The sequence below is a fragment of the Amblyomma maculatum genome, chromosome 1 (genome assembly GCF_055883805.1).
Source record: "Amblyomma maculatum isolate TAMU_Amacu chromosome 1, ASM5588380v1, whole genome shotgun sequence".
Classification (NCBI taxonomy): domain Eukaryota; kingdom Metazoa; phylum Arthropoda; class Arachnida; order Ixodida; family Ixodidae; genus Amblyomma; species Amblyomma maculatum.
The window spans coordinates 347,010,668-347,023,158 of NC_139344.1; the positions used below are offsets into that span (position 1 = coordinate 347,010,668).

The window sequence follows — 12,491 nt, forward strand, 5'->3', positions numbered from 1 at the left end:
AGTTGCTGCATGTACTCAATAAAATTATAATATATACATAACTAGAAGATGCGCAGATGAGACCGCCTGTTTCCTGCGCAAAACCGTATCAGGTAATTGTCACTGTGTTCGAAATTTTTCCTCCCACAGAATAGAATAAAGATCTTTAGGAGCAAACAATAAAATTGAATAAATTTGCGTAAAGCCCAGCTGGGACTAAAGATATTCTTCTATCGATCTGACCCACTTGTACTAATGCACCTTGCTGAAAATCTGATTCCACAAAGATAGAAAAAGAAATGAGCTTCGAATCCCGACGCCGCTATTGCAGGTCGAATATTGCATGAATGCTGTACAGGTGTGTGGCATCCTCTTTCAGTTTATTAACCTTTTCAAAGAATTCAGGTCAACCTGACCCATTCATTGTATGACAGCTTTTTCGGTGCCGTATGTTTGTCGGTTAGTTGGCTCTGCACTTTTCAATTAAAAAAGTGAAGGCACTACATGCAAGACACAAAACATAACGAGGACATTTTTGATACCAGGTGATAAATAATATAGTCCTAAAATATACAAAAGCCTTCTGCAGAACCCCTGCGAGAAGAAATGACTGTGCGGCTGCAGCAATTTGTGTTTGCGTTAGACTTCATATTCCAAAGCAGGCTTTAAACGCTTCTCGCACTGTTTAATCCTGGCGATAAAGGGCGCATTCTGGTGTCTACCGAGCGTGGGACTAGCACCTGTCAAGAGTGAGAAAAGGCTGCTCTCGAAAATCTGTGAGGTTGGAACTCCACCGGTAAATATTATCGCTTACGATGTCTTCAGTGCACCGAATGGCTCTCCTGGTTTTGTGGAGTCTGCGGTCGTTCTCCTTTGCTGCTGCGGCGCAGACAAAATGGCCGCAAGCACTCGATGAGGGCCTTCCGAATGCATTTGAGGTGAGAAAAAGTCCCGGTTTAGTATGCACCACCTTTTAGTTCACTTGGCATAATACTGAATCTAGTGCTTCCTTCTTTGCTGAAGGAAAACAAGACATTACACTTATGCACAAACTGACAGGGAGTCTTGCTGCGATTCTTAGACTGGACGTTACAAAATATATCCACTCACTGGACTCGCGTAATTATGCAGTTGTATTACACCAGCTTCGGGCACTGCGAAGGCAGCCAGAATTTCTCGCTGCGTGGCTGCTGGGATTAAGAAGCCTTAAAATACACCAACAGCGCAAATCAGGTGGCTTTGAGGATTTTTCTTATACTGTGCGAGAATATTTGCTACTGTGGAATTCTAGCTTCGGGAAAATATTTATTTGAACATGACTAATTCAAACCAAAATTAACAGAAATTAATATATGAAGCCTTCCCTGCCGTCACAATCAGGCGATGTTGGTTGTGCAATGATTCTTCCTGAGTTCTGCTCGTTTCGTTAAGTTTTGCCAATGTTTGTTTGCAGTCAGTGTTTTGCTAATTGAATGCCTGTTACTCATACTCACACCTCTAATTACAAAAGAAGAAAGCATAAAGCTGCAGTCACACGATCAACGTGGCTCTACCGGCTGGGCTACGGCAGAATTACATGGCGGCTCACCTGGTTTTCATTAGTTATCTTCCGCTCTCTGCCTTAGCGGCTGCGCGGCGTAGGTATGTTTTACAACTTACGTAGGTACCTTTTTCGGGGCATATGGGCTGACCGGCGGCAGAACTTTCCCTGGCGCCCCAATCAAAGCGCCCTTAGAAACGCCCAGTGAGGCACGCATGCTCTTCTTTCTTGGCTTGGCATGGCTAGCTAGCTCGGATGTGCAGCCCATGACTTAAGCTGCAACGCGCATTATCGTCGAACCCCAAAGCCCGGCACCTAGTGCTCCTTCGCACATTTTAGTTGGGCGTTCTAGAAATGCACGCTCTGAGTAACTTAGTACACTGAAAAATTCTCCGAGCGGTCCACCGCCTCTACTAATTAATAAACATAAACAAACCGATGGTACGCAGCATATTGGTGCTATGGCAATATCTGTTCTGCGGATGGTGCTTATAGTGACGGCGCGAAACGGATGAATGAACTAGGATAAGGACAGCCAACGTTTTACAATGGGTATCAACAAACTAGGCATTGTATCTGGTCCGCACGCATAGGAAAAAGCGGGCCAAGGGCAGTGCACTGGGACTTGGTGGAAGCCACAAGAGCCACTCGCAGAACCCAGTTTGAGATGTAAGGCTGTTTTTCGCACGATATGTTGTACTGCATAGCCACGCACTAACCGAATCATTAGCATTAATTCTTTAGTTGGTCGACTCTTGGCCGGCGGACATTCCGAACAATGAAAGCGAAGCTAATGGATGTGTGTGACCTGTTTTGTGGCAAGATCATTACGTATTTCGTATGAACGAAAGAACGGATGGACGAACTTATGGACGGGCGAACAAACAGAGGAGGGACGAATTGCTTCCTTGATAGCTGGGCTGGCGACCACGGCTTCTGTCGTTTTCTCCGGTAAATGCGTAAGGTTTTCAAGAACGCGCATCCACCGAATGCTGAACCAGAGACAATCTTTTATTTTTGTCAAATTGATAGCTACTTGAAGATACAGTAGCTCTGATCGAATTTTACATCTGCTTTGGGTCGCCGCAGGTCAAGGCGAGTATACGCCGATGATGCTACAAAATCGCGTCAGACCGACTTCTAGACATGGTTGAACCTCGGTATACTACAACAATAAATAGTCAACAAAGCTACAGTTAACAAGAACTTCAGTTCTATTAGTTTTGAATATTCGTTGAGTGTCTATTAGGTCACCTTTCTGAAATAAAATCAATTTGGTAGTCTCAGGAAGAACGCTATTTTTTCGATGGAGCACTTAATACCTAAAACATGGTATAAGATGCCACAGAGTGCGCACACTCCCCTAAAACTTAGCGAAGGGCGAGCTGTGAACGCTGGAGGGGAAGTATAGGAATTAGAAGAAATCCATTACAGACACTCGTTCATGGCGGCGCCTACGCCAAGCAGGCAAAATCGTATGGCTTGGGTGATGCGGTGATTTCATAGCTGTGCCGTGGACTCTTTCACATAGTGTGGCACCTTACGACTATATTGTAATGAATATGCCTTAGATAACACAGGTGCAAATTTAGAGAGAGACTAATGAATAAGTGAGTAGCTAATCGCAAGTGAGCAAAGAAACGTCTCCTAAGACCGCACCCGACGGGAGCCATTCAGGCTGTCGTGTCATGACGTCAAAGGCGGAGCACAAGTCTTCCAAGCTTTTGTTTTCCCCACTCTCTATCATTGCAGGTGTTCGAAACCGTGAAGTATTCTGTGGCCGTGAGGGATGTTAACACAGACCCTATTTTCAAATGCCTGACTGCGTGGCGTACTGATCTAGATTTGGAGGCCCCTTCGGCGAAGTATGTCTGGTCCCTCAATGCAGGAGAAGGCCAACCGAGGTGAGTCCTTTCTAGTGCAAAACAGTCTCCGTGTTGTACTTTTCGTTTTTCTTAAATGATTGTGTGACATATTAGACTGCTAAAGATATGAATTGCTGGTACCAAATGACACTGGTGCAAGAGTCACAAAGCGATGAAAAGGGCCCGACAGCACCTTTCTGTGCCAATTACCGGATACATGCCAAACCTTGCCAAAAAAGCTTTAGGCTATGATGAACAAGAAGAATAATACGAGGAGCAAAGCAGCCAAATTGTTCCTGCTGCAGCCGACCATGAAAGATAAGAAGAGGTAAGTAACTTATCTTTTCCTACTGCTGAGTGAATAATAGACACGAGTGTGCACTCTACAAAGAGACTACTAAAGGAAGAGACCGCAGTTATAAATACCATGTTGCTGCTTATTCCTGAAAAATTGTAAACGAACTTTTCTTTTTTTTTCGCGGCGTGTTTGCATGCGCATTGGTTGTGACTTTTTTGGCGCAATCAACTCCTCTTCTGTTCGTGTTTCCTTTTGTATGGTATGCATAAAATCTCAAGTACTTCGGTATATATTTTTACTCTTTTTGTTGCTCAACCTTTCTCATGAAATTTTACCCGAATTTGTTGAGATGCTGATGTTGAATGCGGCTGTTTTTCTTATATTAGGCACCACACCCAATTATATACACTGCGTAAATTTTTCTCTGTTATAGTATGATATTCTATGCCCTATTTCATTGTTTCTCCTTTGCGAAAAGCCGCCACTAGCAGCCACCGCACCTTTTCTAGTGACCAGCAGCCTCGCGAAGCTAGCAGCGCTCTACCAATTTATAAAAAAGAAAGCTCTAATATCGGCGCATTTTGACATACAGAACGTGCTGTGCTGTGGTATATAATTTTTAAATTGCACCTGATTTCTCTTTTCTAAATAAAAACGGCGGCGCGAATGCTGCCTCAGCAGAAGTGCATATTCGGGTCTTAATTGGGGCGTTCGGCCGGCAGCTTTCCAGCTCAAGTCTGATAATTAAAAAAATATATTTAAAGAAAAACGCTGCCCACCTCATTAAAGTAGGAGGAATAAAAAAGAACGGATCGATGTTGGCGAAAAGGCTATGGGAAGAGCACGTACATACCCTTGCAGTAGTCTTTAATAACTGAAAGTGGCCCGAGAATACATGCAGAGCAGAATGCGTACGCATCATTTTATCTTTTGAAGCACTTAACTCGCTCATTTTGTGTTGATACATAGGACGCAAGGCCAACGCCATACATTTTTGTTTGCAAAGTGGGGGTCATTGTTCAAGACGAGGTGCTGTCCAAAACCTGGCAGATGATTATTCTGTCCTCAGTCCAAAGACCATTGTACTGTCTTTGTCAAAAGTGTAGACTCCAGGAGATCTGCTTCTGGACACTTCGTGCGTGTTGTAATGCATACCGAATGTTACGATTCTCTTGATTGTAACATTTTTTGTGTCATAGCCTCTCCAATCGGAAGGACCTTCACTAATGCTAAATGACCGCCACTACCCGGCTCAGAAGTACACCCATTGTGCTGTACATTACTGCCAAAGGCTGCACGTAGCTTGCGAACATCAAACGGTATATACTTCAATATGACATTCCAGCCGTCAGCGATAAGATCAAAAGAGATGCACATTTTTGATTTCCACTTTCTATTTGTCTGCCGGTTTGTACGTTTTTGCATTTTCTCGTTATATTTACAAGAGGAAGCACGAAACTTGTTGTTAGACACGAAAGGGCCGTTTCATTAAACGTTTTGCAGCTTATCTTTGATTTTTTACCTACAGGACAAATGCCACATTGTACTACACTCCAGGGCCCTCAATTAACACTGCTCGTCTCGTTGTAGACATGGGTAAGAGAAATTACTATGTTCAACTCGCGTCACCTTGACATCTTCTTCTATCCCCACACTCTTAAAAACATGCGCGCTGACGAAACGCCCAGAAGAAAGGAAAATGACTTAAAAGTAACCTCCGATATATTATGAAGCAGCCCTGAACAAAGGTAGTGGGGAGAGCCTCAGGTCGCAAGCGGAGCCAACGTTTCGACAAGACCTGTCTTCGTAGAAACTTTGAAATGCTGGCTCGGCTTACGAACTGAGGCTCTCTCTCTACACTTGTTCAGTGCTCTTTCATACTGTGTAGCCATCTTCTTTCTCTCGTTCTACTATGGATCATCCGCTATGTTCTCGTTTAGTTTCTGTACATTAATATCTTGCAGTGTTCGCTATTTTTCGTTTCCTCATATGCCAGACACCTTTAGACAGCAGCCTTTGAAAAAGTCTTAAAGCTTAGCGTTTTTGCTTTGTGAATGAAAACAGTCCTGCCTGTTTTCTTTCGTTTCCCGCAGATGTTGATCACCCTGATACCGTCCGCTACCTCTACACAAACGCAGACTGTGGCGTCATGGAACTCCACTATTTCGGATATCGTAAGGACCAATTTGCAAGTATTTTAGAGCGCTTGATTTATTCATTGCAAAAAGCCATGTTTTATATGTGTGGGGCAATATATGCTTCAGTCAGCCTCAAGGCCAAACAGTTAAAGTCAAACAACGCTAACATCAGTGTTGACCTTAGACCTTCACTATTGAACCTAACATACAGTGATGTCATCCAAACAAACATTACGTCACAAATTGCGAATACGTTGTATAAAGAGGCTGTCGAGCCTCTCTTTCGCCAGTCATAGATCAGGAGCCAAGAACGTAGGACCGTGAAGCTCGCTGTAACCATTCGAAAACCTATAGAATTACAACGAAGAGCTTTCAGTCCATCTTCGGTTTGAATAAATTGAACCACTAATATTTTTCCTTTTGCAAACTCTCAGGTTAGAGGGATGATCTAGGCACCTATCTTTAAATGCGTTATGGATGGTTGGATAAACTCAACACTGACTAATTGAGACTTTGAAGCGCGATTATCTTTGAAGTATTAATGTGTCGATGGCGCTATTATACCACTCAGACTGGCACAGACGTGCGCGTATTCTTATGTAGCAATTGTGACAAGCAGTGCGGTGAAAAAGAATTCAGATTATTGTATTTAACAGTTCAAACTCTTTAAACTGATATGATCCAAGCAGCCCTGCCGTGGTGGTGCAGTGGTAAGACGCCCGACTACTGTGCCGGAGTTCCCTGGTTCGAACCCTTCACGGCGGCTGCGTGGCGTCCGTGTGCTGTGCGATGTCAGCGCATGTTAAAGAACCCCAGGTGGTCGAAATTTCCGGAGCCCTCCACTACGGCGTCTCTGATAGCCTGAGTAACTTTGGGACGTTGTACAGCGGATATGTTGTACAGCACGTGCCAAAATAAGTCGTTTATTTCACAGCAATGCATTGGTTTTTAAACTATATATTTAACAGCTTATCAAGCGAGCTATACAGACAACATTCAATGTTCAGAACAGAAGCCGTAATTCTTAATTGACATATAGATTGCAGTCGGCAAAATTTTTCATAATAGTATTAATACTATATCTGCAAGATTCGGATCCTGGTGCCTATAGGGTATAGCTAAACAAGAAATTAGTAGTGAATGAAATCGTTAGAAAAGAAATCAACCGGGTTTGCTTAGCTACTTCATTCAAAAGAAGAAAACCGCCAGTAAAACTAAGTAGGACACATGGGAAAGTTTTTTTTTTTCTCTGGCGATCATAGGAAATTAATAGCGTGATCATTGAATGGGTGATACGTAATCAATAAGAATTTAAAACCGAAGCGACCACGAGTCCGTGGTTGGATTCCAGTGCACGACCTACGGATTTGACGTCATATGTGCACCGGTCGCTAACCTCTCAGCCGTCCGTAAGGTCAACGCTGGACGATGCTGCTGCCAATCCGAGCAAGCGCAGCTCTAACAGCCCAAAAACACAGAACTACATCTTCACAGATCATACAAAAATGAGGCGAAAAGCAAGTTCCTATGCACAAGGCAAAGGATACGGGCACTGAGGATGCCATAGAACGATCGCCATTGGGCACACCTGATAGCTCAGTTGTCGCGCCAAGCTACCTGTTCTTCTGATTGCAACACAGGGTAAACAATTTTATTGCTGGCTTTACATAAAAACAGAAAGATAGCGACAGTTCGACAGCAGTAGTTGCTAGAGGGTATAAAGAGAAACAGTTCGCATGTTAAGTTTGCACGAATCGCTCTTAACAGTTTAATGAGAAATTCTGTATGCTGTGAAAATTTGAATATCAGTTTGGTTTGTGGGGTTCATCGTCCTAAATCAACTCAGGCTATAATAGACGCCGATTTGGATATCGTTTGCATAGAACCCGAGACTTTAAAGATTTATCATTTATCATTTTTGATTACTGGTAGTCAGGTAAATTATTTGATGCTTACGCAATGCTGATGCAAATTCTTATCAAATAACTATTAGAAAGCGACTATTAGTGCGATTTACGGCGTGGTTAACCGCAGCTTCGACATTGCATCGGGTATTGAAACTTTCTATATTCCCTTATTGCATTGCACACAGCTCGGATAATTGCGTCCAGATGGAGATGAAAGAATCCCTTACGTGCCGCCTCCTCAGTCAAGCTTGAAAGAGAGCTACCACTAGAAAGTACTGAATCGCTCTTTATACTAGAAGAGTACCAATGAAATGGCTGTCACAAAGAATGGTGAAAGCGAAGTCTGACTTGGAGAGTACCGGAGCTCGATATATGACTGCGAAGTAGCTCAACATGCCTTATGCCTTTTGATTTTAATAAACAAGAAATAACCTTCCTCTAAATTCTTCTCATAGAGACATCCAAGTGTATAACCGTTGCCTTTCACTTAGGACTCACGTTTTTACATCTTGAAGTCACACAGGAACGTTTAAAGAAAATCAGCAGAGTTATTTAAATGTTAGCCAGGACGAAAAGGGGGGAATAAAAATATGTGCTAAAATAACCGAGCTTTCTAATGAAAACTGTAAGCGAAAGGAAAAGTTGAGGAAAATTACATTTGCTTCCGCTTACTTTCTGCTTTTGCCCTTTGTTCTTTTCAGAATGCACGCTTTGGGTGCCTGAAATATCGGACGGGGCAATTCCGGAACACTGCCTGAGAGTTCACGCAGATATCTGCGGCGAAAGTGTTTCTTTATACGACACAGAATCCTGCAGGGAAAACAGCGAGTGAATATACCGAATCGTAAAGGGGACGCACACCGACAAAATTAGGTAAAAATCTTCGCATAACAATTAGTTATTGCATGGTAACCAAAAATGAAACCCGGAAAGTAAAATAAATATGCACGTATTTTCATCAAGACCGAGGCAGCTTTTTTTTTTGTGGTGTTGGAAGCAGGAATCGAGAAATTGAGATTCTCCTCTTGCAACTTTAATTCGCTGCTTTGGTTTTCATTGCTGAACATTTTTTTCAATATATGTTTCGTGTGAAAAGGTGCCCCTTGCATGTACAGAATTCTGGTAAAAAATACGATTTGTCCACCATTCAGCAGGGTGAAGGTGAAAATTACCAAAGCAGAAAAAACTGCAGTGGGTAAAAACCAGCGCCTCCCTTGTGCGAAGGCGTGCGTGCAGGCGGATCTTCATGGAAAATAGAAAAACTAACGCCACCTTTCACGAGTAATGGCATACAGTTGTCATGGACGCTTGTTTATTAAGCACACCTCAATACCAGGCCGCTGCATCCGGAGCTGGGTGCGAGGAACTCGAGTTTAGCAGACAAAATCCTTACTCGCTGAACTGATGTGGTGAGTAGAAGCCGGAAATCGCTGCTATCAACCGGACAATAGATTTCAGCTCGTAGATGCCTACGCAAAAGCAAACATCCTATAATTTCAGCATAGCGAAGGATACAACGGGATCTTCATTGTCGCGAAGAAACACATGTTTAGACAGGCTTTTCAACAATCATCGTGGTCGTCATCATCATCAGTCAGAGTACACCCTCTGTAGGACAAATGCCTCTTCCACTTCTCTCCCTTAAATTTATTAATCCTGTCCTGCGCCAGCTGCGGCCCGTAGTATCACGCAAAGTTCAAAACATCCTCTCATCTTGCCTTTTCGCCCCCCCCCCCCCTCCCCTGCTATCTTCCTTGAAATCCCCTTCATTACCCCCATGCCAAAGGGGAGGAGGAGGAGGAAGAAGAGGAGGAAAATCTTCATTAAGACGCAGTGTTATCCCTGTAAAATTGTGAATGTCTTGGGCCAGGGCCATCCATCTGTTCCACCAGCTTGTCAGAGGCTAGCCAAGCCCATCAGGATTACCGGATAAGGCTGTGGAAAATCAGGGCGATTGAATTGCAACTGGGCAGGAGAAAATGCAGTGTTCTAAATTAGCATAGTGTTCAGGACATTCGGGAATGTGGGAGAGTGTCTTTGCGGAAGAGAAAAGATCGGGCAGGGGTAACGATTGTATATTTAGGTGCATGCGTGGAAGAATGCGTATTTGCGTGGTAGTGAGGGAGTTTTCTGAAACAAGAAGTGTATGAAGATTTTCTTTAATTTTGTCATAGGGAGAATTGATTTCTCTTTTGCATTGAAGAGTACCGTCCCACGTGGGCGAATAAGGCCACAGAATCCCACACGCCCGGTGCTGAAGTTCGCGGGCAAGGCGATGCACTACCTCATGACCTGGGATTCTAGCATGACCAAGAATCCACCTCAGTGTGAAAGTGTGGGGACGTAGTTTGGTAAGAGTTTCGTGTATATCATCCTGCAGTCTCGAAGGAATACAACCCGTATTAATGGCACGTATAGGTTGTGCTGAATTTGCGTATATGATATATCTTGAATGGCTAGGGCGTGCTAGAGCGAGGTCTTGAATGGTGGCGACTATTAATAGGGGTCTCTAGGATCACTATAGGAGGAGGACAAGTGCAAGCGCCAAGATTAGGTATCACCACTTCACTACCGGTCTCAAGTAAGCAAGCAGCCACTCCAACTTCGTGATGCGTCTGTGTAGAAGATCGTGGAATGAATAGGAAGGATGTGATTATTCGTGGAAACGCGAATAGAAAACTTTCCTGGGTTAGTATCGTTTCCAAAGTTTTTAGGAATAGGGACGATTTTAAGATTATCTGGGTGCGGGGACAGAGGGACTTTATTGGGCGGTCAATAGGCTTTAGTCCAACTTGCTGAAGCATCCAAGGTCGTTGTTTTGTCCTAGAAAGGCGCACCATTTTCCGGTCTCGATGCTGCTGTATGACGTATCCCGGGTCCAAGAGCAGCCCCGTATACATATAGCAGGAATCGAGAAATTAATCCTTAATGTTCTCATACATTGGGCATATGTATGAGAACATTAAGAACCGCCTTGTACAGTGTATGAAGCTCAACCTCGATCTGATGTGACAGGTTGCAGTAAGGTGTAGAAGTGTGCCGAGGGTTTTGCTGAGTGGTAATGCGTGGACTAGCTACCTGTCCTGACCTTCATGTAGCCCGGTGTATTGATTGACAACCTGGCTCACCAGGTGCGTAATCTGATTACAAACTGTAATAATTGCAAAAACAATAACGGGATTAATTGACTCACAGATAGGAAGTTCAAAGATCCGTTAGTACGATACGTGAGGGATTGTTTGACCCGCGGTTGTGAGAGTAATTAGACTTTATAATGGCGTTGACAGCGAGGTTTCGCACTGAGCAGCCATTCGGATTTTTAAGGTGCGGGATTCAGGCCTACTGTATCCAGATAACTATCCTGAATGCATAAAAACATTTTTGTTGTGTTCTGTACTGTTTCAGGAGACCAAGAATTGCGTCGAAGATTAAGGTCGTCTGCATGGAACGTATGTTCATGGTTTGGGATAGATGCTAGAATACGAGATAGAGGAACAATTTTGAGGGTGAAAAGGTTTAATGATATAATATCGCCCTGTGGGTGTACCACGTTTCAGAGGAAGAAGATTGGAGACAGAATCGAGGGACCAGAACTTGGCTATGCGGTCGCGCAGAAATGCATTGGGGTAGCCGTACGTCTTTGGACCGCAGGCTGTAGGGGAAAGTGTGCTTAAGATAAGATCGTGGGTAAATGATCAGACATTGCGGACATCAAATACAACTATGGCTTGGAGCTGACAAGAAGAAGGAGGGTCGAATTCGCTTGCGAGGAGGAACGAGATTATGAGTAGACACACCTTTTCGAAAGACAACTTGTTGAGAGGGAAGAAATCCTTGGCCTTAACGTGTGCCTCGAGTCGACTGGGCGCCATCCGATTCCGCGATCTATACCAGGCAAAAGGTTAGTGAGACAGCGCGGAACTTTTGAAGCGTGGCTATTAAGGACGCGGGGATTTAGATATCCACATTAGGCGATCTGTTTTGCTTCGTTGTGTTTAGAAAGGTTTTGTTAGATGCTGACATGAACGACAACACATGACCAAAACTGAAAACGTACACGGTTATGCACACAAAAGAGAAATTTTATTTTGTACAAAGATAAGACAACGTATGCACACTAAGGTAAAGGCACGTATTATCGGCTACATATTCAGGTCCCGTTATCCGCCACGATTACGTCCACCAAAGCAGATTGCCCATGCAATGTCGTCCGGTCACTATCAGAGGGTGTTTAGAAAGTTTCGTTTATTGTAGAAAGTCTTACTTCAAAATAAACACAGCTTAATACGTGCTTAAAACTTAAAGTCTTTTTAGTTTAATAACTTCAGTAATGCATCGCGATGGTACAAGATTGTTAGTTAATATAAAAAAAAAACGTCTAGACCGGTTTCTAATATAGATTAGTGGCCCAACCTTGCGCTGTTAATGCGCACCGTAATTTTGTTTGCATCGCGTTACAGATGCACCCAGTGAGCGAGCGGGGCGTGTCACAGTTGCGGACGTAGCGGACGTCACTAGGCAGCGCTGTACAAGCGTATGTTACTCCGGACTGAGCAGCCGTGTGTCGCTCTGGAGGCCTCACTTCGCATCTCACCCCTCAAATCAATCACTCCTAAGCCTTCATGGACATCAGCGCGGTGCTGCTTGGACCTCGGCTCCGAGCCGCTCGCTGCGTCGTGAAGCAGCTTATGCTTAGCCTGTGCTTACCTCCGCGCCTTAACTGGCGCTCGCCTTCAATCGTATTTCCCTGCTCTTGGATTACCT

At 43.9% G+C, this 12,491-nt stretch overlaps 1 protein-coding gene across 1 annotated transcript; it reads left to right on the forward strand.

Moving 5' to 3' along the window:
* The first annotated feature begins 631 nt into the window (after positions 1 to 631).
* Positions 632 to 8,670, forward strand: LOC146207683 (uncharacterized). Its single transcript, XM_084587137.1, has 5 exons — positions 632 to 917; positions 3,272 to 3,423; positions 5,211 to 5,278; positions 5,776 to 5,856; positions 8,429 to 8,670. Exons 1-5 carry the CDS (start codon positions 795 to 797, stop codon positions 8,557 to 8,559), a joined length of 555 nt encoding a protein of 184 aa, XP_084443263.1. The 5' UTR covers positions 632 to 794; the 3' UTR covers positions 8,560 to 8,670.
* Positions 8,671 to 12,491: the final 3,821 nt, after the last annotated feature.

Bases quoted from the DNA above. Each gene is read 5' to 3' on its own strand.
- LOC146207683 (XM_084587137.1), top strand. From the start codon at position 795: ATGTCTTCAGTGCACCGAATGGCTCTCCTGGTTTTGTGGAGTCTGCGG. The intron at 918-3,271 runs GTGAGAAAAAGT...CTATCATTGCAG, and splicing joins GCCTTCCGAATGCATTTGAG to GTGTTCGAAACCGTGAAGTA. The intron at 3,424-5,210 runs GTGAGTCCTTTC...TTTTACCTACAG, and splicing joins GCAGGAGAAGGCCAACCGAG to GACAAATGCCACATTGTACT.